Source organism: Bufo bufo, chromosome 3 (genome assembly GCF_905171765.1).
Source record: "Bufo bufo chromosome 3, aBufBuf1.1, whole genome shotgun sequence".
Classification (NCBI taxonomy): domain Eukaryota; kingdom Metazoa; phylum Chordata; class Amphibia; order Anura; family Bufonidae; genus Bufo; species Bufo bufo.
Genome location: NC_053391.1, coordinates 323,690,311 through 323,715,727, shown reverse-complemented (window position 1 = coordinate 323,715,727; position 25,417 = coordinate 323,690,311). Strand labels below are relative to the sequence as shown.

The following is a 25,417-nucleotide window of genomic DNA, read 5'->3' as shown; positions in this document are numbered from 1 at the left end:
GATGGTGGACTATTATGTCCAGGCCTCTGGCGCATCTCTTACAGGGTGGCGCCTACAGTCGTGGCCTTTGGTGGGGGGGAAAGGAAAAAAATAAATAAAAATGGTATAGATAGGAATGTTGCTTTGCCAGGTCTGTCACGACTACAGACTCCTTATAAAGCCCTGCCACGACTGCAGGCATCAGTCTGTCACGACTACAGACCCGCTCTAAAGCCCTGCCACGACTGCAGGCAACAGTCTGTCACGACTACAGACCCATTATAAAGCCCTGCCACGACTGCAGGCATCAGTCTGTCACGACTACAGACTCGTTATAAAGTCCTGCCACGACTGCAGGCATCAGTCTGTCACGACTACAGACCCGTTATAAAGCCCTGCCACGACTGCAGGCATCAGTCTGTCACGACTACAGACTCGTTATAAAGTCCTGCCACGACTGCAGGCATCAGTCTGTCACGACTACAGACCCGCTCTAAAGCCCTGCCACGACTGCAGGCACAAATCCGTTACGACTACAGACTCATTATTAAGGCCGGCCACGACTGCAGGCATTAGTCTCATGTCAACAGACTCGTGAGGTAATACTACCACGTCTACAGGCGATGGTCCGTTACCGCTACTCTCGATGTAGGGTCCCCTCACGACTACAGGGGCTAGTCGGTCACATCCACAGACTCGGTCGCACTCCCGTTAACTACAGGCACTGGGTGGGCATCTACGGGTAGTTGCGTCACGACTACGCAGGTGGGTCAGCCACGGCCTGGGAGGTCAGCCTTCACGGTCACAGGTAGGTCCAGTTAGGCTTCAGTCTCCCAGCGGGTTCCAGTCACAATAACCAGCCCCTAGGTGAGGGGGGGCACTCCCGCACCGGCGCACAATGCCAGGGAGCTGTGCGGCTCCTCACGCGGCACACGGTTCAAACCAGCGGGGGCCGGGGCCCACGGTAAAGGAAGGGCTCCCTCTGATCCGGTGCACATTGCCAGGGAGTGGCGCTGCTCCCCACGCGGTACGAGTGTCCAGCCGGCGGTGGGTCGGCCCTAGCTGAGGAGGGGCGCTCCCCCGCACTGGTGCATTCTGCCAGGGAGCAGCGTGAGCTCCCCACGCGGCTGGGGGGTAAGGCTCCTCATCTTCAATAAAGTCTGGCATGGGCCGCCGTGCTGTTAGGTAGGCAGGGATCAGGGGAAGGAGTACTAGGCTCGGTCAGGGGGAGCAGATCATAGGCGGTGGCTGGCTTCCTGCTGCCGGCCGTACATAAGGTTCCAAGGGGGTTATTTAGGCACAGGATGTTAGTTAGTCCGTGCAGGTGATCTGCGTTATACCATGCTCTTCATGCTCGTACTCAGAGCTGTGCCCATACGGGAGCTGCTTAAGTGGTTGATAGTGAAAAAAAATAAAATAAATTTGAGTCTCTCACGCATGGCTTCTCCGTTTTAGGTTTACACATATGACTCCGCCATCTGAGTCTCTCACGCATGGCTTCTCCGTTTTAGGTTACACATATGACTCCGCCATTAGAGTCTCACGCATGGCTTCCCCGTTTTAGGTTACACATATGACTCCGCCATTAGAGTCTCTCACGCATGGCTTCTCCGTGTGAGTTTTACACATACGACTCCGCCATTAGTCTCTCACGCCTGGCTTCTCCGTTTTAGGTTGGCACATATGACTCTGCCATTAGAATTTCTCACGCATGGCTTCTCCGTTTTAGGTTACACGTATGACTCCGCCATTAGAGTCTCTCACGCATGGCTTCTCCGTGTTAGTTTTACACATATGTCTCCGCCATTAGAGTCTCTCACGCATGGCTTCTCCGTTTTAGGTTTGCACATATGACTCCGCCATTAGAATCTCTCACGCATGGCTTCTCCGTTTTAGGTTACACATATGACTCTGCCATTAGTCTCTCACGCATGGCTTCTCCGTTTAGGTTTACACATATGTCTCCGCCATTAGAGTCTCATGCATGGCTTCCCCGTTTTAGGTTACACATATGACTCCGCCATCTGAGTCTCTCACGCATGGCTTCTCCGTTTTAGGTTACACATATGACTCCGCCATCTGAGTCTCTCACGCATGGCTTCTCCGTTTTAGTTTTACACATATGACTCCGCCATTAGAGTCTCTCACGCAGAGCTTCTCCGTTTTAGTTTTACACATATGACTCCGCCATTAGTCTCTCACGCATGGCTCCGCCATTAGTCTCTCACGCATGGCTCCGCCATTAGTCTCTCGTGCATGGCTTCTCCGCTTTAGGTTTACACACAGGACTCCGCCATTAGAGTCTCTCACGCATGGCGGTAAAAAAAAAAAAGATTCCTCACCAGGCCCAGCTGCGCTGGGACTAGTCTCCCATCTCACCATAGCTAAGAGACTGATGGCCAATTCCTTGGCCAGTAATACTCTGAGGGCTTACAAGACAGCTTGGCGCCTGTTTCAGAGATATGAGAACACCTACCCGGCCGCTGGCCGGGGGCCTATCACTCACCTATTGGGCTTTGTCAGGGTTTTGCCACTCTCAATTAAACCTGTCCTATAGCATTGTTAACTATACATGGCAGGTATTCAGCACCATTGGTACAGGCTACATCCGGACCTACCGTCACTCTTCTCCGCCCACCCGTTCAAAGCAGCGTTGAAGGGTTTGCGCAAGATGTCTGTTGTGAAACGACATGGGCGTCAGCCATTTACCGGTAGCTTGTTCAGGCCGTGACAGGCAAACTGCAGGGGCAAACCGTTCGGGCCGCAGGTTAGCGCTCTGGTAGAAACAGCCTTGTACCTGGCCTTCCATGGATTCCTCAGGTCAGGCGAGCTCATGGGCACCAATACGCTGGCTGGGTGCTTGCGGAAAGGTCAGCTCATCCGGCGCGGGTCCATCTATGTCCTCACTTTGGCCTCGTCCAAGACGTCACGGCTGGGGCAATCAGTGGCGGTCAGATACTTTTCCACGGACAGCAGATGGTGTCCGGTGCAGGCCTTGGAGGCTTGGCTGCGCAGTATTTAGTTCAAGCGGCATGTTCTCCCATACTCGAACTAGGCAATGCCCGGCTAACCACCGCAGCCTTTCTTACGTACATTCAGGTTTAGTTGACAGGTTCAGGAGTCGGTCTTCGCTGGATCACAGGACACTCCTTCCGCATGGGCGCGGCAGCGGCGGCGTCCATGCATAAGGTGCCAGTACATGTCATCAAACGGTTGGGTCGTCGCAGTTCCGCGTGTTCCATGCGTAATATCCCGGATCCTTATACGAAATATCACTGGCTTTCGAGTTTTGGTCTGTAGTTTCTGTTATCAAGTTTTCAAACTCCTATGCATGGTTCTTTTGGCCCCTTTAGGCTACCCTTCGATAAGCAGTTCTGGCATAACTCTGCTGCTTCTAGGTTGGGGGGGTGGAGTATAGGCTTAAGTAGGGCACCCTCTCAGCATGAGCCGATCCGAGCACAAGTGGTAGGCAATTGAGAGTGCCGCATTTGTGTGAGGGGAGGCGGGGCGTTCACTATTTAAACCTGGCCCTCCTGCCCCCACTTGTCGGTTCGAACGATTTCAACCCACCCAGGAGCCCTCCCCTCTTTCAGGTCTCATCATTGGGGTAGCCCCCTTTAGGCTATCCTTCGATAAGCAGTTCCGGCATAACTCTGCTGCTTCTAGGTTGGGTGGGTGGAGTATAGGCTTAGGTAGGGTACCCTCTCAGCATGAGCCGATCCGAGCACAAATAAACATTGTAAATAAAATAAAAACTGTGCCAAAAAAGCTATTTTTTTGTTACCTTGCCTCATAAAAAGTATAATATAGAGCAACCAAAAATCATATATACCCTAAAATAGTACCAACAAAACTGCCACTTTATGCCATAGTTTCCAAAATGTTTTTTTTTTTTTTGGAGTTTATTTTCTAGGGGTGCATCAGGGGGTCTTCAAATATGACATGGCAGCTTAAAATGATCCCAGTGAAATCTGCCTTCCAAAAACCATCTGGCATTCCTTTCCTTCTGCGCAATGCCGTGTGCCCGTACAGCAGTTTACGACCACATATGGGGTGTTTCTGTAAACTACAGAATAAGGGCAATAAATATTAAGTTTTGTTTGGCCGTTAACCCTTGCTTTGTTACTGGGAAAAAGTGAAGTAAAATGGAAAATCTGCCCAAAAAGTGAAATTCTGAAATTTCATCTACATTTTCCTTTAATTCTTGTAGAACACCTAAAGGGTTAACAAAGTTTGTAAAATCAGTTTTGTAGTTTCTAAAATGGGGTCATTTTTGGGCTGTTTCTATTATGTAAGCCTCACAAGGTGACTTCAGACTTGAACTGGTCTTTAGGCCTCATGCACACGATCGTTGTTCTGGTCCGCATTCGAGCCGCAGTTTTTGCGGCTCGGGTGCTGACCCATTCACTTCAATGGGGCCGCAAAAGATGCGGACAGCACTCTGTGTGCTGTCCGCATCCGTTGCTCCATTCGGTGCCCCCCTCAAAAAAAATATAACATGTCCTATTCTTGTCCGTTTTGCAGAGAAGATTAGGCATTTCTTCAATGGGCCGCCTGTTCCGTTCCGCAAATAGCAATTTGCGGACCCCAAAAAACTGAACGGTCGTGTGCATGAGGCCTTAAAAAGTGGGTTTTGAAAATTTTCAGAAAATTTCAAGATTTGCTTCTAAACTTCTAAGCCTTCTAACGTTAACAAAAAATAAAATGGCATTCACAAAATGATCCAAACATGAAGTAGACATATGGGGAATGTAAAGTAATAACTATTTTTGGAGATATTACTATATATTATAAAAGTAGAGAAATTGAAATTTGCTAATTTTTCAATTTTTTTTATTTTTTAAATAAATAAAAATGAAATATTTTGACTCAATTTTACCAGTGTCATGAAGTAGAATATGTGATGAGAAAACTATCTCAGAATGTCCTGGATAAGTAAAAGCGTTTTAAAGTTATCACCACATAAAGTGACACATGTAAGATTTGCAGAAAATGGCTGGGTCCTTAAGGGGTTAACAGACTGAGGGAAAGGACGCTGCTGACGTGAGATTACAATCTACATTATTCACACAGACTTAGGGCTTGTTCACAGGACCGTGTGAAGCCCGTGCCTGTGCTGTGGACCGCAAATTGCGGTCCGCTAAGCACGGGCACCTGCCGCGTGGCAGCCGCATAGGGATCGCGGCCCCATTCACTTGAATGGGGCCGTGATCCCTCCGTTCCGCAAAAAGATAGAGCAAGCTCTATCGTTTTGCAGTGCGGAAGCACGGAACGGAACCTCAGAAAGCAGTAGTGCTTCCGTAGTGTTCTGTTCCGTGGTTCCGTTCCGCATCTCCGGATTTGCGAACCCATTGAAATGAATTGGTCCGCATCCGTGATGCGGAATGGCCACGGAACGGGACCCTTGTATTGCGGATCCGCAAATGCGGTCCGCAATACGGCAACGGGCATCACGCGGTCGTGTGAACAAGCCCTTACATGTAACATCTGAAGCTGGTGATTTTCCTAAAAATGGCAGTAATACAACAGAAAAAAAGGAAAAAAACGCCTAAAAATGTGAAAGAAAAATAACTTTGTGACTCCACCCTGAAGGGGTTCTCTAGGTTTTGGCCTCATGCACACGACCGCTCCGTTTTTTTTGGTCCGCAAATTGCGGATCTGCAAAACACGGAATCCACCCGTGTGCTTCCGCAATTTACGGAACAGGCGGCCCATTGTAGACATGCCTATTTTTGTCCGCAAAACAGACAAGAATAGGACATGTTATATTTTTTTGGAGGGGCCGCATCTTTTGCGGCCTCATTGAAGTGAATGGGTCCGCACCCGAGCTGCAAAAACTGTGGCTCGGATGTGGACCCGAACAACGGTCGTGTGCAAGAGGCCTTAATAGTTCATTCATAGATGTGCTCATTTTTATAAACGGAGAACCTTTTTACAAATTTACAAAATCCATCTTCTAATTATGGCTACTTTCACATCTGCGCTTTCCCTTTCTGCTATTGAGGTCCATCATAGGATCTCAATAGCGGACGAAAACACTTCAGTTTTGTCCCCATTCATTGTCATTGGGGACAAAACTGAACTGAAGGGAACAGAGTGCACCAGAATGCGTTCCGTTCCATTTATTGCGTTCACATGACGCACACAAAAGCGCTGCAAGCAGGGTTGTTGAGTGTGTCCTGGGATGCGGAGCAAGACGGATCTGTCATGACTCGCAATGTAAGTCAGATCCGTTTTCTCTGACACAAAATAAAACTATCTATTATCTATCTATCTAATATCTATCTATTTATCTATTATCTATCTATCATCTATCTATTATCTATCTATCTATTATCTATCTATCTATCTATCATCTATCTATTATCTATCATCTATATATTATCTATCTATTATCTATCTATCATCTATCTATCATCTATTATCTATCTATTATCTATCATCTATCTATTATCTATCATCTATATATTATCTATCTATTATCTATCTATCATCTATTATCTATCTATCATCTATCTATCATCCATCTATTATCTATCATCTATCTATTATCTATCTATCTATCTATCATCTATTATCTATCTATTATCTATCATCTATCTATTATCTATCATCTATATATTATCTATCTATTATCTATCTATTATCTATCATCCATCTATTATCTATCATCTATCTATTATCTATCATCTATTATCTATCATCTATCTATTATCTATCTATTATCTATCTATTATCTATCTATCATCTATTATCTATCATCTATCTATTATTTATCTATTATCTATCTATTATCTATCATCTATCTATTATCTATCATCTATCTATCATCTATTATCTATCATCTATCTATTATCTATCTATTATCTATCTATTATCTATCTATCATCTATTATCTATCATCTATCTATTATTTATCTATTATCTATCTATTATCTATCATCTATCATCTATCTATCTATCTATCTATCATCTACAAACCGGATTCCAAAAAAGTTGGGACACTATACAAATCGTGAATAAAAACTGAATGCAATGATGTGGAGGTGCCAACTTCTAATATTTTATTCAGAATAGAACATAAATCACGGAACAAAAGTTTAAACTGAGAAAATGTACCATTTTAAGGGGAAAATATGTTGAATTAGAATTTCATGGTGTCAACAAATCCCCAAAAAGTTGGGACAAGGCCATTTTCACCACTGTGTGGCATCTCCCCTTCTTCTTACAACACTCAACAGACGTCTGGGGACCGAGGAGACCAGTTTCTCAAGTTTAGAAATAGGAATGCTCTCCCATTCTTGTCTAATACAGGCCTCTAACTGTTCAATCGTCTTGGGCCTTCTTTGTTGCACCTTCCTCTTTATGTTGCGCCAAATGTTCTCTATAGGTGAAAGATCTGGACTGCAGACTGGCCATTTCAGTACCCGGATCCTTCTCCTACGCAGCCATGATGTTGTGATTGATGCAGAATGTGGTCTGGCATTATCTTGTTGAAAAATGCAGGGTCTTCCCTGAAAGAGATGACGTCTGGATGGGAGCATATGTTGTTCTAGAACCTGAATATATTTTTCTGCATTGATGGTGCCTTTCCAGACATGCAAGCTGCCCATGCCACACGCACTCATGCAACCCCATACCATCAGAAATGCAGGCTTCTGAACTGAGCGTTGATAACAACTTGGGTTGTCCTTGTCCTCTTTGGTCCGGATGACATGGCGTCCCAGATTTCCAAAAAGAACTTTGAATCGTGACTCGTCTGACCACAGAACAGTCTTCCATTTTGCCACACTCCATTTTAAATGATCCCTGGCCCAGTGAAAACGCCTGAGCTTGTGGATCTTGCTTAGAAATGGCTTTTTCTTTGCACTGTAGAGTTTCAGCTGGCAACGGCGGATGGCACGGTGGATTGTGTTCACTGACAATGGTTTCTGGAAGTATTCCTGAGCCCATTCTGTGATTACAGTAGCATTCCTGTTTGTGGTGCAGTGTCGTTTAAGGGCCTGGAGATCACGGGCATCCAGTATGGTTTTACGGCCTTGACCCTTACGCACAGAGATTGTTCCAGATTCTCTGAATCTTCGGATGATGTTATGCACAGTTGATGATGATAGATGCAAAGTCTTTGCAATTTTTCGCTGGGTAACACCTTTCTGATATTGCTTCACTATCTTTCTGCGCAACATTGTGGGAATTGGTGATCCTCTACCCATCTTTTAAAATGATACATTTACTCGGATTAAACGTTTGATCTGTCATCTACGTTCTATTACAAATACAATATTGACATTTGCCATCTCCACATCATTGCATTCAGTTTTTATTCACAATTTGTTTAGTGTCCCAACTTTTTCGGAATCCGATTTGTATCTATCATCTATCTATTATCTATCATCTATTATCTATCTATCTATCTATCATCTATCTATTATCTATCATCTATTATCTATCTATCATCTATCTATTATCTATCATCTATCTATTATCTATCTATCTATCTATCTATCTATTATCTATTTATGTATCAATCACCTATCTAATATCTATCTATCACCTATCTATTATCTATCTATCTATCACCTATCTATTATCTATCTCCTATCTATCTATCATCTATCTATCTATCTATCTATCTATCTATCTATCTATCTATCTATCTATCTATCATCTATCTCTCATATCTGTCTATCTCCTATCTAATATCTATCACATATCTATCTATTTATCTATCTCCTATCTAATATCTATCACATATCTATCTATTTATCTATCTATCTATCTATCTATCTCTCATATCTATCTCCTATCTAAGATCTATCACATATCTATCGCCTATCTAATATCTATCAATCATCTATCTATCTATCTCCTATCTAATATCTATCACATATCTATCACCTATCTAATATCTATCACCTATCTATCAATTATCTATCTATCTATCTATCTATCTATCTATCACCTATCTAATATCTATGTAGTGTCCCACTAGGTAAATGTGGGCACTACACAAGTGTCAATTGGGCCACGTTGTTACTCCATCTCCTGTGGAACAGTGGCATTGTATTTTACACCACATTTTAATGTGTATTTCTATGCTTTTATGTGTATTTCCCTGTTGTATCTGAGTATCAGGCCTGTTAGGGTGTAATTCCTCCTCCAAGACAGTAGAGGGCGCTAGGGAACCCCTAATATAAATAGTCAGGTCCTGTTCAGGAAGAGGTGTGTAGAGTCAGAAGGGAGTGTGGACTTTGGCTAGGCATCCGCTGAAGTAAGCTTCTGACATGCAGCTAGACAGCCCAGGCTTCTAGATCTTACCAGGGGAAGAGTTACCTCCTGAGAAACCTCAGCAGTTCCTACAAAGCACAGTACAGAGCAGAGCAGAAGTGTTTCCAGCCGGACAAGAGAGCTGAAGGGCAGAAGGATCTATCTAATGCAAGGAGATATATACCTGAGGAAGTTTCTTTACCAAGGATAAAGCCACCAATAGGGCATACGGGCCTTGGGATTAAGACAGACAGGAGTTCTGAGAAATAGTGCACAGGATTTCTGAGGAAAAGGTGCAGCCTGATCTGTGAGTGTATTTAACCCTCTGAGTATCTTGCAAGAACATTGTTGCCTGCCATTATTTGTAAAAGCCTGCTTGTGACTGCTATTGACCTATGGAACTGAACCTAAAAGACTGTACAAAGTTAACTGTTTCCAGTAACGGAAGTTTTGGTTTACTACAAACTGTGTTCCTCAGTTCTTACTACTATAAAATGGTGTGCCACCGTTACAGGCACTGGCGTCACAAATCTTAAAGGGATCTTTCCACCGGCACATTAATCCTGCAACAACCAGGGCACCTCACCTACCACCGGCCTGGTCCCTATACATTGAGAGTGCCCCAGAGCACTTCTGTGCCAGCCTCTCCATCACTGCTGTACGCCTGCCCAGGGTCTTCCTATAAACTGTGAGTAACCAAGAGCAACCCTCGATTGCCTAGTAACCGTGACCTCACTATCGCAATACCCTGCAGGGCTGCGTACTGCATTTATCACATATCTATGTATCTATCACCTATCTAATATCTATCAATCATCTATCTATCTATCTATCACCTATCTAATATCTATCAATCATCTATCTATCTATCTATCACCTATCTAATATCTATCAATCATCTATCTATCTATCACATATCTATCTATCTATTATCTATCTATCACCTATCTATTATCTATCAATCATCTATCTATCTATCATCTAACTATCTATCAATCATCTATCTATCTATCTAATACCTATCAATCATCTATCTATCTATCGCATATCTATCTATCTATCTCATATCTATCTATCATCTATTATCTATCTATCACCTATCTATTATCTATCAATCATCTATCTATCTCATATCTATCTATCTATCAATCATCTATCTATCTATCACCTATCTAATATCTATCAATCATCTATCTATCACCTATCTAATATCTATCAATTATCTATCTATCTATCTATCTCCTATCTAATATCTATCAATCATCTATCTATCTATCACATATCTATCTATTATCTATCTATCACCTATCTATTATCTATCAATCATCTATCTATCTATCTAATACCTATCAATCATCTATCTATCTATCGCATATCTATCTATCTATCTCATATCTATCTATTATCTATCTATCTATCTATCACATATCTATCTATCTATTATCTATCTATCACCTATCTATTATCTATCAATCATCTATCTATCTCATATCTATCTATCAATCATCTATCTATCACCTATTTATTATCTATCAATCATCTATCTATCTATCTAATACCTATCAATCATCTATCTATCTATCTATCTATCTATCTATCGCATATCTATCTATCTATCTATCTATCTATCTATCTATCTATCTATCTATCACCTATCTAATATTTATCAATTATCTATCTATCTATCTATCTATCTATCTATCTATCTATCTATCAATCACATATCTATCTATCTATTATCTATCTATCTATCATCTATCTATCTCATATCTATCTATCTATCTATCTATCTATCTATTATCTATCTCATATCTATCTATTATCTATCAATCATCTATCTATCTCATATCTATCTATCTATCTCATATCTATCAATCATCTATCTATCTCCTATCTAATATCTATCTATCTATCTATCTATCAATCATCTATCTATCTATCACCTATCTAAGGGCTCTTTCACACCTGCGTTATTGTCTTCCGGCATAGAGTTCCGTCGTCGGGGCTCTATGCCGGAAGAATCCTGATCAGGATTATCCTAATGCATTCTGAATGGAGAGTAATCCGTTCAGGATGCATCAGGATGTCTTCAGTTCCGGTACGGAACGTTTGTTGGCCGGAGAAAATACCGCAGCATGCTGCGCTTTTTGCTCCGGCCAAAAATCCGGAACACTTGCCGCAAGGCCGGATCCGGAATTAATGCCCATTGGAAGGCATTGATCCGGATCCGGCCTTAAGCTAAACGTCGTTTCGGCGCATTGCCGGAGCCGACATTTAGCTTTTTCTGAATGGTTACCATGGCTGCCGGGACGCTAAAGTCCTGACAGCCATGGTAAGTGTAGTGGGGAGCGGGGGAGCAGTGTACTTACCGTCCGTGCGGCTCCCCGGGCGCTCCAGAGTGACGTCAGGGCGCCCCAAGCGCATGGATCACGTGATCGCATGGATCACGTCATCCATGCGCATGGGGCGCTCTGACGTCATTCTGGAGCGCCCCGGGAGCCGCACGGACTGTAAGTATACCGCTCCCCCGCTCCCCGCTCCTACTATGGCAACCAGGACTTTAATAGCGTCCTGGGTGCCATAGTAACACTGAAAGCATTTGGAAGACAGATCCGTCTTCAAATGCTTTCAGTACACTTGCGTTTTTCCGGATCCGGAGTGTAATTCCGGCAAGTGGAGTACACGCCGGATCCGGACAACGCAAGTGTGAAAGAGGCCTAATACCTATCAATCATCTATCTATCTATCTCATATCTATCTCATATCTATCTATTATCTATCTATCTATCTATCTATCTATCTATCTATCTCATATCTATCTATCATCTATCTATTATCTATCTATCGCATATCTATCTATTATCTATCTATCTATCTATCTATCTATCTATCTATCTAATATCTATCTATTATCTATCTATCTCCTATCTATCTATCTATCTATCTATCTATCTATCTATCTATCATCTATCTATCTATCTATCTATCTATCTATTATCTATCTATTATCTATCTATCTCATATCTATCTATTATCTATCTATCTATTATCTATCAATCATCTATCTATCTCATATCTATCTATCTATCACCTATCTAATACATATCAATCATCTATCTATCTATTATCTATCTATCTATCTATCTATCTATCTATCTATCGCATATCTATCTATCTATCACCTATCTATTATCTATCAATCATCTATCTATCACCTATCTAATACCTATCAATCATCTATCTATCTATCTATCTATCTCCTATCTAATATCTATCAATTATCTATCTATCTATCTCCTATCTAATATCTATCAATCATCTATCTATCACATATCTATCTATTATCTATCTATCACCTATCTATTATCTATCAATCATCTATCTATCATCTAACTATCTATCAATCATCTATCTATCTATCTATCTATCTATCTATCTAATACCTATCAATCATCTATCTATCTATCGCATATCTATCTATCTATCTCATATCTATCTATCTATTATCTATCTATCTATCTATCTATCTATCTATCACATATCTATCTATTATCTATCTATCACCTATCTATTATCTATCAATCATCTATCTATCTCATATCTATCTATCTATCAATCATCTATCTATCACCTATTTATTATGTATCAATCATCTATCTATCTATCTAATACCTATCAATCATCTATCTATCTATCTATCTATCTATCTATCGCATATCTATCTATTATCTATCTATCTATCTATCACCTATCTAATATTTATCAATTATCTATCTATCTATCTATCTATCAATCACATATCTATCTATCTATTATCTATCTATCTATCATCTATCTATCTCATATCTATCTATCTATCTATCTATTATCTATCTCATATCTATCTATTATCTATCAATCATCTATCTATCTCATATCTATCTATCTATCTCATATCTATCAATCATCTATCTATCTCCTATCTAATATCTATCTATCTATCAATCATCTATCTATCTATCACCTATCTAATACCTATCAATCATCTATCTATCTATCTCATATCTATCTCATATCTATCTATTATCTATCTATCTATCTATCTATCTATCTCATATCTATCTATCATCTATCTATTATCTATCTATCTATCTATCTATCTAATATCTATCTATTATCTATCTATCTATCTCCTATCTATCTATCTATCTATCTATCTTCTATCTATCTATCTATCTATTATCTATCTATTATCTATCTATCTCATATCTATCTATTATCTATCTATCTATTATCTATCAATCATCTATCTATCTCATATCTATCTATCTATCTATCTCCTATCTAATATCTATCAATCATCTATCTATCTATTAATCTATCTATCTATCTATCTATCTATCTATCTATCTATCTATCTATCTATCTATCTATCTATCACCTATCTAATACATATCAATCATCTATCTATCTATTATCTATCTATCTATCTATCTATCTATCTATCTATCTATCGCATATCTATCTATCTATCTATCACCTATCTATTATCTATCAATCATCTATCTATCACCTATCTAATACCTATCAATCATCTATCTATCTATCTATCTATCGCATATCTATTTATCTATCTATCTATCTATCTACCTACCATCTACAATTTTGCGGAAAGGGTGCGGACCCATTCATTTCAATGGGAACGCAAAAGATGCAGACAGCCGTTGCTCCGTTCTGTGGCACCGCAAGAAAGATAGAACATGCCCGCAATACGGACAAGTATAGACATTTCTATAATGGGCGGCCCGTTACGCAACTTTCAGAACGCACACAGGCAGCATCCGTGTTTTGCAGATCCCCAACTTGCAGACCACAAAACACAGCGCGGTCGTGTGACTGAGTCCTTAATATAATAAAACTGGGTCCTACAGAGGTACCGCACTGCACTAGCATATCACTGAATTTCGTGGTGATCCTCTGGGAGATTCTCCTCTATTATACCTTTATAACCTACTGTATTTAATAATGATGAGTCATTTGTATTAATATTTGTTATTTTGTATGTAAAGAAATTGCATAAACCTTTAGGGTACTTTCATACTTGCGTTTTTGGATTCCGGCAGGAAGTTCCGTCGCCGGAACTGCCTGCCGGATCCGACAATCTGTATTCAAACGGATACCATTTGTAGACAGATCCAGATGCGGATCCGTTTCGGAAAAACGGATGCAGTATTTATTCTTTTCACATTTTTAAAGGTCTGCGCATGCGCAGACCGCAAAACCGGATCCGTTTTTCCGGAACACTTGGGCATCAATGCATTTCAATAGAAGATAATGCCGGATTTGGCAAGTGTTCCGTAATTTTGGACGGAGAAAATACCGCAGCATGCTGCAGTATTTTCACCGTCCAGTGACTGAACTGAAGACATCCTGATGCATCCTGAACGGATCGCTCTCCATTCAGAATGCATTAGGATAAACCTGATCTGTTCTTTTCCGGTATTGAGCCCCTAGGACGGAACTCAATGCCAGAAAAGTTTAACGCAAGTATGACAGTACCCTTGTACATGTCACATTTAGCACAGATTTTCTGTACGCGATTATCTGACATACTACATTGTACATATTACAGTTAGGGTTCAGCGAACTTGATATTTTGTGTTGGGGTATATGCTGAATTGCGTTATGGATTCCGTTACCACGGACCATAATGCAATTCCGTGATGGAATGCATAACGGAATGCCGTTAGAGGCAGTCCATGGCCTGCATAACGGATCCGTCCGGTTTCCGTTATGCAGGATGCTGGCCATGTACTTCTATTATGACGGAATGCCTCCATGCATTCCGTTATGGGATTGCGTTATGGTCCGTGGTAACTGAATCCATAACGCAATTCAGCATATACCCCAACACGAACTTGAAAATATGAAGTTGGCTCATCCCTAATTACAGTGTATGTGCAGTATATGGCTAGTGTACTGCAGACATTCCTCCTGTCACTGCCTGTAGGCCCCTGCTTCCTCCCACAGCAGCCTGGCCACTGAACATGAAATGCCATATTAAGCAGCCTGATTCCCTTGAGGAACACGCTTCTCTATATCCCGGGGATGAGGTCAACCTTGTGAGGGACAGGTATTGTATCACGATGACTAATGGCGCGCATCCCTTCCAGCGCAATACTGGCGCGTGACCACAAGATGGCGCCTAGGATGCCTCGCCTCTCCTCTCCTCCTTTTACCTTCTTCACATTGATTGCTAGGGAAAGAGGGAGGGGAGACATTTCCTGCTGAACGGTAAAGAGAAGAAGGACGAGGAGAGGGAGAAAAACCGTGGCGGGTGGGAGAAGGCGAACAAAATACTGAAGGGCAAGGAGAGCTAGAGGAGGAGAGGGAGAAGAGGCTAAGGGAGAGGGCTGAGAAAGCAGGAGGAGAAGGATTTGTCATAGTGAAGGCGCTATCCTGCCCCATGGAGGAATAACAGGGAGCTGATAGCACAGTATAAGGACGACTAGACAACCGGCTCTTCGTAGGCAGCTGCTCAGGCACAAGGAGGATGCATTTTGCCTTTGGAATTATACATGGCGCAGGGCTGCTGCTCCTCATCTCACAGGCTGCTCTGGTGAGTAACATCACATCGCTGCCCATCCATCACCCCCCCCCCCCCATTAACCCCTGCATGGCTGCGGCGACATCCTGAAGTCTTACATGCCATTGTATCATCATCCTCCTCATGTATTGTGTGCGTGGAATGTGCATGTCATCATGTTTTACCTCATGTTCCCATTTCCATGGTCTCCATACTGAACGCCTGTCAGTGTCTCCGAGTGCTGGTGGGCTTCCTGACAAGATGGATTCCTGTAAAGTACTGGAATATTTAAGATACCGCTTTCAGGTCTGCGGATACAAAAATTGCAACCGTAATAGCGTGTATACTGGGAATATGAATTAATTATTCATGTGAAGGCGGATAAATGTGGCCTCACGCGGCCCGGGCGTAACTATCAGTCATAGGGCCCCGTTGCAAAATTTAGATGGGGCCCCCACCACCTAGAGTAAGAAAATTAAAACAGCAGCCTACAGTAAGTGCCAGGTATGTATAATGGCGCCAATAAATTAGAAAGCACACATTATAGCCGCCGATCCCTATAATAAGGTACAATGGTCTTGCATCAGATTGGACCCCCCAACCTCAGGGCTCCTTAGCCAGTGCCATGGCAGCTATGGCTATAGTTACGCCCATGCCTCATGGTACACCATATTTCTTTTATAGTTTCTTTTATGCTGAATTGTATTACGGGGAAGGTATATTTATAAAGGGGAAAAAAAATAATCCATGTAAGGCCCCCATGCACACGACCGTATGTGTTTTGCGGTCCGCAAATTGCAGATCCGCAGTTTATGGCCGCAGTCCGTGTTGCATCTGAAACTTCAATGGGTCTGTGGTCCACATTTTGCAGACAAGTATAGGACATGTTCTATCCCTTTGTGGAACTGAGATACGGATACGGAAAGACTATAGGGGAAATTTATTAAACAGAAATATGCCTAAATTAGGCGTAGTTCTGGCGCTGACTTTTCCCAGCTCACGCCAGGTCTAAATAAAGTGGGCGTGGCGGGGAAGAGGGGGGGCCGGCTAAAACAAGCGTAGAAAATGGAGCTAGGGAGCGGTCTTACATTTAGAAGTGGCGGTGGATCCGCCGAAGTTATGGAGAGGCCGGTGCTTCTACATAACTGCGGCGGATCCACCATCTAAAACACCGGTGTTAATAAATGTGCTCCTATATCCGCAAAAGGCAGACCACACACCCAATGAAAATAATGGGTCTGCAAATAATATGCGGACGGCACACGTCTGCATCCGAATTTGACGATGCACAATTTGTGAACCACGAAACAGATACGGTCGTGTCCATGTGGCCTGTAACCTCATGCGCTCGACTGTATGTATTTTACAGTCCACAATAGATGGATAGGGTGATGTCCATGTTGCATCCTGTTTTTTTACGGACCCAAAGACTTCGGTGGGTCCATGGTCCACATTTTGTGGCCAAGTATGGGACATATGAATGTGGAAAGCACATGGAGGCCTTATTGTGCATATGATACCTATGGCAGAGGGTCGTGGTTTCTTCACGTCAAAAGAGAAGAAGATAAGGTTCCCACATTTGGGCTCTGGTCATGATTAGTGAATGAGTATTAATGGAGTAAATTTATCAGAATTTGCACAGTATTTATTAACATTTGGTACTAATTTCCTCCTCATACCTATAAGGGGGCACGGCTAAGGAGCGCAAGTAAGGCATGACGTTTACGCCGCCATTATATGGGCCAAAAAGGGCATACAGGTGGCACCAGGTAGACCTTCTCCTACCTTTTTAAAGAGGTATTGTACAAATCAGATGAAGAGCCCACAAAAGTGGTGCCCATTGCAATATGCTAACTTTATGAATTCTGTGCGGTTCCCACACACCGGTACTCAGTCCTCTTGTGCCACTCCTGAGCTTGTAACATTGACATTGCAACCACTCGGGGGCCTCAGGGATCAGGGGGCCCCTTGCCGCCCACATGTTACTGGCTGAAAAAAAATAAAATAAAACTAAACCAGGGGTGGACATCCCACCTGTGCAACTGGTTGAACTGTACAGGGGCCCAGTGGGGGAGGGGGCCCTTCCCAGCTGTAGAGAATCAGCAGAGGTGCCCAGTCTGCACTGCTGAGCTGAGAGTAAAGCTTAGCAGACTGGTGGGGGTGGAGCTTAGGGGTGTGACAGAGCAAAGCGTAGCGGAACGGGGTGGAGCTTATCAGGGTCACATAGGACTGGGGATGTAGGAGTGGCAGCAGGGGAATGTTATAAGGTTGGTACAGTATATTGGGAAGCCTTTTTTTTGTTTTCTATGAGCTTTATGGAAATTCTTGCAGTTCTTTGAAGCCTCCTTTAGGCTGTGTTCACACAACATTTTTATGGAAAAAAATCAAAGGGCCAGGCTTGGATTTGTGCCACGTAAAATACACACCACATTTGAAGCAGTTGTGTGAACATAGCCTTAGGCAGGTTTTACACATGTGCTAGAGGTATAGGCAGGCTGTTCTGGCAGAGGATATGGCCTTAGACTTTTCCTGCCATTCATCAGTGCAGGGCGCACTATGAACAGCACAGGCAGCGCACTGAATGGACTCAGGCTATTATAGCTACATGATTAAGTACATGGAAGATATACTACACTGCTCAAAAAAATAAAGGGAACACTTAAACAACACAATGTAACTCCAAGTCAATCACACTTCTGTGAAATCAAACTGTCCACTTAGGAAGCAACACTGAGTGACAATCAATTTCACATGCTGTTGTGCAAATGGGATAGACAACAGGTGGAAATTATAGGCAATTAGCAAGACACCCCAAATAAAGGAGTCGTTCTGCAGGTGGTGATCACAGACCACTTCTCAGTTCCTATGCTTCCTGGCTGATGTTTTGGTCACTTTTGAATGCTGGCGGTGCTTTCACTCTAGTGGTAGCATGAGACGGAGTCTACAACCCACACAAGTGGCTCAGGTAGTGCAGCTTATCCAGGATGGCATATCAATGCGAGCTGTGGCAAGAAGGTTTGCTGTGTCTGTCAGCATAGTGTCCAGAGCATGGAGGCGCTACCAGGAGACAGGCCAGTACATCAGGAGACGTGGAGGAGGCCGTAGGAGGGCAACAACCCAGCAGCAGGACCGCTACCTCCGCCTTTGTGCAAGGAGGAACAGGAGGAGCACTGCCAGAGCCCTGCAAAATGACCTCCAGCAGGCCACAAATGTGCATGTGTCTGCTTAAACGGTCAGAAACAGACTCCATGAGGGTGATATGAGGGTCCGATGTCCACAGGTGGGGGTTGTGCAGAACGTTTGGCATTTGCCAGAGAACACCAAGATTGGTGGCAAATTCGCCACTGGCGCCCTGTGCTCTTCACAGATGAAAGCAGGTTCACACTGAGCACATGTGACAGACGTGACAGAGTCTGGAGACGCCGTGGAGAACGTTCTGCTGCCTGCAACATCCTCCAGCATGACCGGTTTGGCATTGGGTCAGTAATGGTGTGAGGTGGCATTTCTTTGGAGGGCCGCACAGCCCTCCATGTGCTCGCCAGAGGTAGCCTGACTGCCATTAGGTACCGAGATGAGATCCTCAGACCCCTTGTGAGACCATATTCTGGTGCGGTTGGCCCTGGGTTCCTCCTAATGCAAGACAATGCTAGACCTCATGTGGCTGGAGTGTGTCAGCAGTTCCTGCAAGACGAAGGCATTGATGCTATGGACTGGCCCGCCCGTTCCCCAGACCTGAATCCAATTGAGCACATCTGGGACATCATGTCTCGCTCTATCCACCAACGTCACGTTGCACCACAGACTGTCCAGGAGTTGGCAGATGCTTTAGTCCAGGTCTGGGAGGAGATCCCTCAGTTTGTTTTAAAATTGTTTTTATTGGTTTTACAGCTGAAGGATGTACAAACTTTGTTTGCCTACATAGGCATAAGAACACGAATGCATCTGAAGTTGTACAGTCGTATGAGAAAGTGCATATCACATAATAACAAATAAAAGGGGGGGATACAATAACGTAGGGAGGTCTGAGGGGATGAAGGGGAGGGGGGGTAAGAAAGAACTCTTCAGAGATACCAAAAGGTAGGACTAATACCAAGTAGTTGTTGCTATGCTACCTTCGATGGTCACGAGATCACTAAGACTATACAAATCAGGTCGAAAAACCTCTGTAATCTTTCCATGGTTTCCATATCGCTTCAAATCTGTGTGGTGTTCAGGCTTCCCAGTGAGCTATCTGCTCCAGGCGGTACAATTGATCACATCTAGCGATCCATTGTTTTAATGGGGGAATCTCCGTTTTTTTCCAATAAACTGCAATGAGTATTCTGGAAGCTGCCAGTAAAATCTGGCTCAACTTTTGCGTTTCTTTAGGGTACCTGAGATCTCCGAACACCCCAAAGAGACATACCTTCGGAGAGACCGGAAATGGTATCTTACATATCTCTGACAGGACTCTACATATTTTTTCCCAGTAAGGAGAGATCCTATTACATTTCCACCATATATGGCTATGATTACCTATATCCTGTTCACATCTCCAACAGTTTGGACTACATTCGGGGAACATTCGGTTAATTCTTTGTGGCGTATAGTACCATTGATTGAGTACCTTATAACTATTCTCATGTAGGAGGAGATCCCTCAGGAGACCGTCCGCCACCTCATCAGGAGCATGCACAGGCGTTGTAGGGAGGTCATACAGGCACGTGGAGGCCACACACACTACTGAGCCTCATTTTGACTTGTTTTAAGGACATTACATCAAAGTTGGATCAGCCTGTAGTGTGTTTTTCCACTTTAATTTTGAGTGTGACTCCAAGTCCAGACCTCCATGGGTTTAAAAATTTGATTTCCATTTTTTTATTTTTGTGTGATTTTGTTGTCAGCACATTCAACTATGTAAAGAACAAAGTATTTCAGAAGAATATTTAATTAATTCAGATCTAGGATGTGTTATTTTTGTGTTCCCTTTATTTTTTTGAGCAGTGTATATTCGTTAGTGTTCAGGTTAAATTGCCGTATTGGCACTTTGCGATAAATAAGTGGGTTTTGGGTTGCAGTTTGGGCACTCGGTCTCTAAAAGGTTCCCCATCACTGGTCTAAATTGTGCCTAAAGGCTAGAAGATGTAGTACTCTAACTATACTTTCACCTTTATAAGACATGCTTATTGTAAGGTTGTAATGCTTCAGTAGGAAATATTTTTTCTAGATTTCCAGTGGATATTTAGAGGGCCATCTGCATAGAGAATGACATAGAACTACTGTAAACTGGATGGACAAAACAAGTCACCATATTAGGGTCCATTCACACGTCCGCACTTTGGGTCCAAATCCATTCAGCAATTATGTCGAAGGGTGCAGACCCATTCATTTTCGGTCCGCGGCCCTGAACTTCCGTTCCGCGGCTCCTCAAAAAAATAGAACATGTCCTATTCTTGTCCGCAGCTGTGGACAAGAATAGGCATTTCTATTGGAGTGCCAGCCCAGTGTTTTGCGGATCCGCAAAACACTGTGGATGTGTGAATGGATCCTTATGGAAATGTTTTTGAATTTTCCATGCAATTTACAGAACATTTAAAACCAGGTTAATGGCATAATGTATTCTATCTATCTAGTATCTCCTATCTATTATCTATCTATCTAATATCTGTCTATCTCCAGATTGGTGGAGGACCGACTCTTTGCACCCCTGCCGATCTGTTTAACGGGGCTGTATCATTAGGCTACTTTCACACTTGCGGCAGTGTGATCCAGCGGACCCGCCGATCTGCCGCTGACTGAAAGCATTTGTGAGACGAATCCGGATGCGGATCCGTCTCACAAATGCATTGCAAGGATGGATCCGTCTCTCCGCTTGTCATGCGGACAGACGGATCCGTCTTGTTTACTGGTCTGCGCAGGCCAGAAGGACGGATCCGGCATTCCGGTATTCTGAATGCCGGATCCGGCGCTAATAGATTCCTATGGGAAAAAATGCCGGATCCGGCATTCAGGCAAGTCTTAAGTTTTTTTTGCCGGAGATAAAACCGTAGCATGCTGCGGTTTTCTCTTTTGCCTGATCAGTCAAAACGACTGAACTGAAGACATCCTGATGCAAACTGAACGGATTACTCTCCATTCAGAATGCATGGGGATATGCCTGATCAGTTCTTTTCCAGTATTGAGCTCCTAGGACGGAACTCTATGCCGGAAAAGAAAAACGCTAGTGTGAAAGTACCCTTAGTCGCTTCAGGCTACTTTCACACTTGCGTTGTTCTTTTCCGGCATAGAGTTCCGTCACAGGGGCTCTATACCGGAAAAGAACTGATCAGGTATGTCCCCATGCATTCTGAATGGAGAGTAATCCGTTCAGTTTGCATCAGGATGTCTTCAGTTCAGTCGTTTTGACTGATCAGGCAAAAGATAAAACCGTAGCATGCTACGGTTTTATCTCCGGCTAAAAAAACTGAAGACTTGCCTGAATGCCGGATCCGGCATTTTTTCCCATAGGAATGTATTAGTGCCGGATCCGGCATTCAGAATACTGGAATGCCGGATCCGTCCTTCCGGTCTGCGCATGCGCAGACTGAAAAAAAGGTGAAAAAATAAATGCCGGATCCGTTTTTGCCGGATGACACCTGAAAGATGGATCCGGCATTTCAATGCATTTTTTCGACTGATCAGGCATTTTTAAGACTGATCAGGATCCTGATCAGTCTTAATAATGCCATCAGTTAGCATACATTTTGCCTGATCTGGCAGGCAGTTCCGGCGACGGAACTGCTTGTCGGATCTCTCTGCCGCAAGTGTGAAAGTAGCCTTAGTCAGTTAGTGTTTACCTGCACGACATCTACATTGTAGTGGTGAGGCAGTGTAATTACACCTTCCTCTCCTAGTCACTTGAATGAGAAGAATAGCTGTAATCACCCTGTAGACAGCATGCAGGTAAACACTGACATGGATACAGCACTGGTGCTAGCGCCACAGCCCCTTTAAACCAGGGCTGAGGAGTCGGAGTCAGAGGCAATTTTGGGTACCTGCCTGGAGTTGGAGTCGGCAAAAATGAACCGCCTCCTACTCCGACTCCTACTAAATTTTAATTGTAATAAAAATTAAAAAAAAGCAAGTATAAATGACAATTCACAAAAAGTTATAATTAATTACTTCTCTACTGTAAGAATAAAGGCCAATGCATGCAGTGCGTCACGTTACCGCAAAACGAACACGTTAAGTGACCATGAGAAGCATGCTTTTCATATGCTTCACTATATGGCACGCAACACACAGTTAAGGAGCGGCAATACTTAGACTTTCCGCTGTTACAGGGAACGCAACACCCATGGTTAACCTAGCCTCTCACTGATAACTGATTAAGTAAATATATTTTTTGCAGGACTGGAGACACTTGTATAAGTGAAGGGAATGGATAGTCAATAGTTCAAGACTGAAGCTGTAAACCATTTGAAAAACTGCTGTCATTCAGCTAAGGCTATAAAAACTTGTAAACTCAGATTGTTAGTTTAAACTTTAAACACGACTATGGGATTCTACTAGGGAAATCACGTTTTACAATAAATGCCCCTTCCCCTGCCCCGTCCTGGATCCCCCCACTTCCCAATCTTCAGCAGAAGATCAGCACACAAAGGAGAAGGCAGCAGCTTCTGCCCAACTACCTCTCTCTTCTATAAGAGCTTAGAAGAACTTGGTGGAACACATTGTGTTTGTCTTTTGCTTAAACTGTTCAATACAGTAGACTGTTGGCTTCCTAGCCAGTAGTTCTGTGGTAATGACATGTATGTTGCCTTTCTTTCCTTCAAAGAATGTATAAAACACATTTGCATATTAAATACAGGGGAGTCGGAGTCGGAAGTACCAAAAACTGAAGAGTTGGAGTCGGAGCATTTATCTACCGACTCCACAGCCCTGCTTTAAACAGTTGATTGATAAGGATGCCAAGAGTCAGAACCTCACCAGTTTGATATTGATGACCTGTCCTGAGCATAGGTCCTCACTTTCACGAACAATGAATACCCCTTTAAGGCTGCCATACATATTCAATAACTGATGGCTAACGGCTATCTCTCTCGACTCCCTCCTGACTCCCCCATACACATACCCTTTAATTTTGGTTGAACATGTGTGTGTATTCAATGGGGAGAAAAGTGAAAGCTGCTACCAGACACCTAAAGGAGCAGCTTATCACCTTGGAGAACAAAATGATTGGACAAAAATATTCAATTTGCACAACCCTTCTCTTCCCCAGCATCATCTGTTAGGGAGAGTTGGCAGCTGCTCACACACATTAGACTGTCATTCCATCCCGCTTTCTCTTTCCCAACATCATCTGTCATGGGAGAGTCAGGATCACCCCACACACAATAGACTGATGTCTGTGCCCACTGTTCTCTTCTCCGACATCATCTGTCAGGGGAGAGTCGGAAGCTCCTCACACACAGTAGACTGTCGTTCCGAGCCGACTGTTCTCTTCCCCAACATTATCTGTTAGGGGAGAGTTAGGAGCTCCCCACACACAGTTGACTGTCGTTCGACCCCCTGTTCACTTCTCCAACATCATCTATTGGGGAGAGTTAGGAGCTCCCCACACAGTTGACTGTCATTCGACCCCCTATTCTCTTCTCCAACATCATCTATTGGGGAGAGTTGGGAGCTCCCTACACACAGTAGAATGTCATCCAATCCCTCTCTTCTCTTTCCCAACGTCATCTTTTGGGGGAGAGTCAGGAGCTCCCTACACACAGTAGACTGTCATCCAATCCCTCTCTTCTCTTTCCCAACATCATCTTTCGGGGGAGAGTCAGTAGCTCCCTACACACAATAGACTGTTGCCCAGTCCCGCTCTATTCTTTCCAATCTTATCTGTCAGGGGAGAGTCGGGAGCTCCCCACATACAGTAGACTGTCCTCCAACCCTGCTGTTCACTTCCCCAACATCATCTGTCTGGGGAGAGTTGAGAGCTCCCCATACACAGTAGACTGTCATCGAGCCCCCTGTTCTCTTCTCCAACATAATCTGTCGGGGGAGAGTTGGGAGCTTCCCACATACAGTAGACTGCCATCCGAGCCCCCGTTCTCTTCTCCAACATTTTCTGTCGGGGGAGAGTTGGGAGCTCGACAAACACAGTAGTTGTTTTCGCTTCCAACCATTTCTGAATCTCCCAAGCGAAAACTAACTGTCTAGTGCTGCGATTAAGGATACCATCTAGAAGATGATGTGCCTTTCACAATATAGGTGGGTGACACTTGACATACATGTACAGCCATACACCTTAGGTTACACCCACTGATTTCTAAACAACCATCTAATTTCTGTGAAGGTTCCTGACTTTCTGCCAGGGTAAAAAGGGTCAAGCTCAAGCGTTCCTAGGAACTTCTGTTCCCTATAATTGCCTTGATCTTCTGGCCATATAAAACCCTTTGTTTTTGGAAATCTGTGGGGATTCAAGCTCACCAATGTGATCTTCTAACTGGTAGCTAGACCTTATGAACACGACCGTATGTATCTTGTGGTCTGCAAATCTTGGATCTGCAAAATACAGAAAAGGTTTATTTGCCGTCCGCATTTTTTGTTGTGGACCTATTGACTTCAATGGGTCCGTGGTCCGAATTTTAT

General features: G+C 43.2%; 1 protein-coding gene across 1 annotated transcript in view; it reads left to right on the top strand.

Annotated features, from left to right (window-relative positions):
• Nucleotides 1–15,502: 15,502 nt before the first annotated feature.
• Nucleotides 15,503–25,417, top strand: part of SDC3 (syndecan 3) — a 124,966-nt gene continuing 115,051 nt past the window's right edge. Inside the window, exon 1 of the mRNA XM_040424366.1 lies at nt 15,503–15,844. Coding sequence (XP_040280300.1) covers nt 15,779–15,844 — 66 coding nt within the window. The 5' untranslated portion in view covers nt 15,503–15,778. The remainder of the gene's footprint in view (nt 15,845–25,417) is intronic.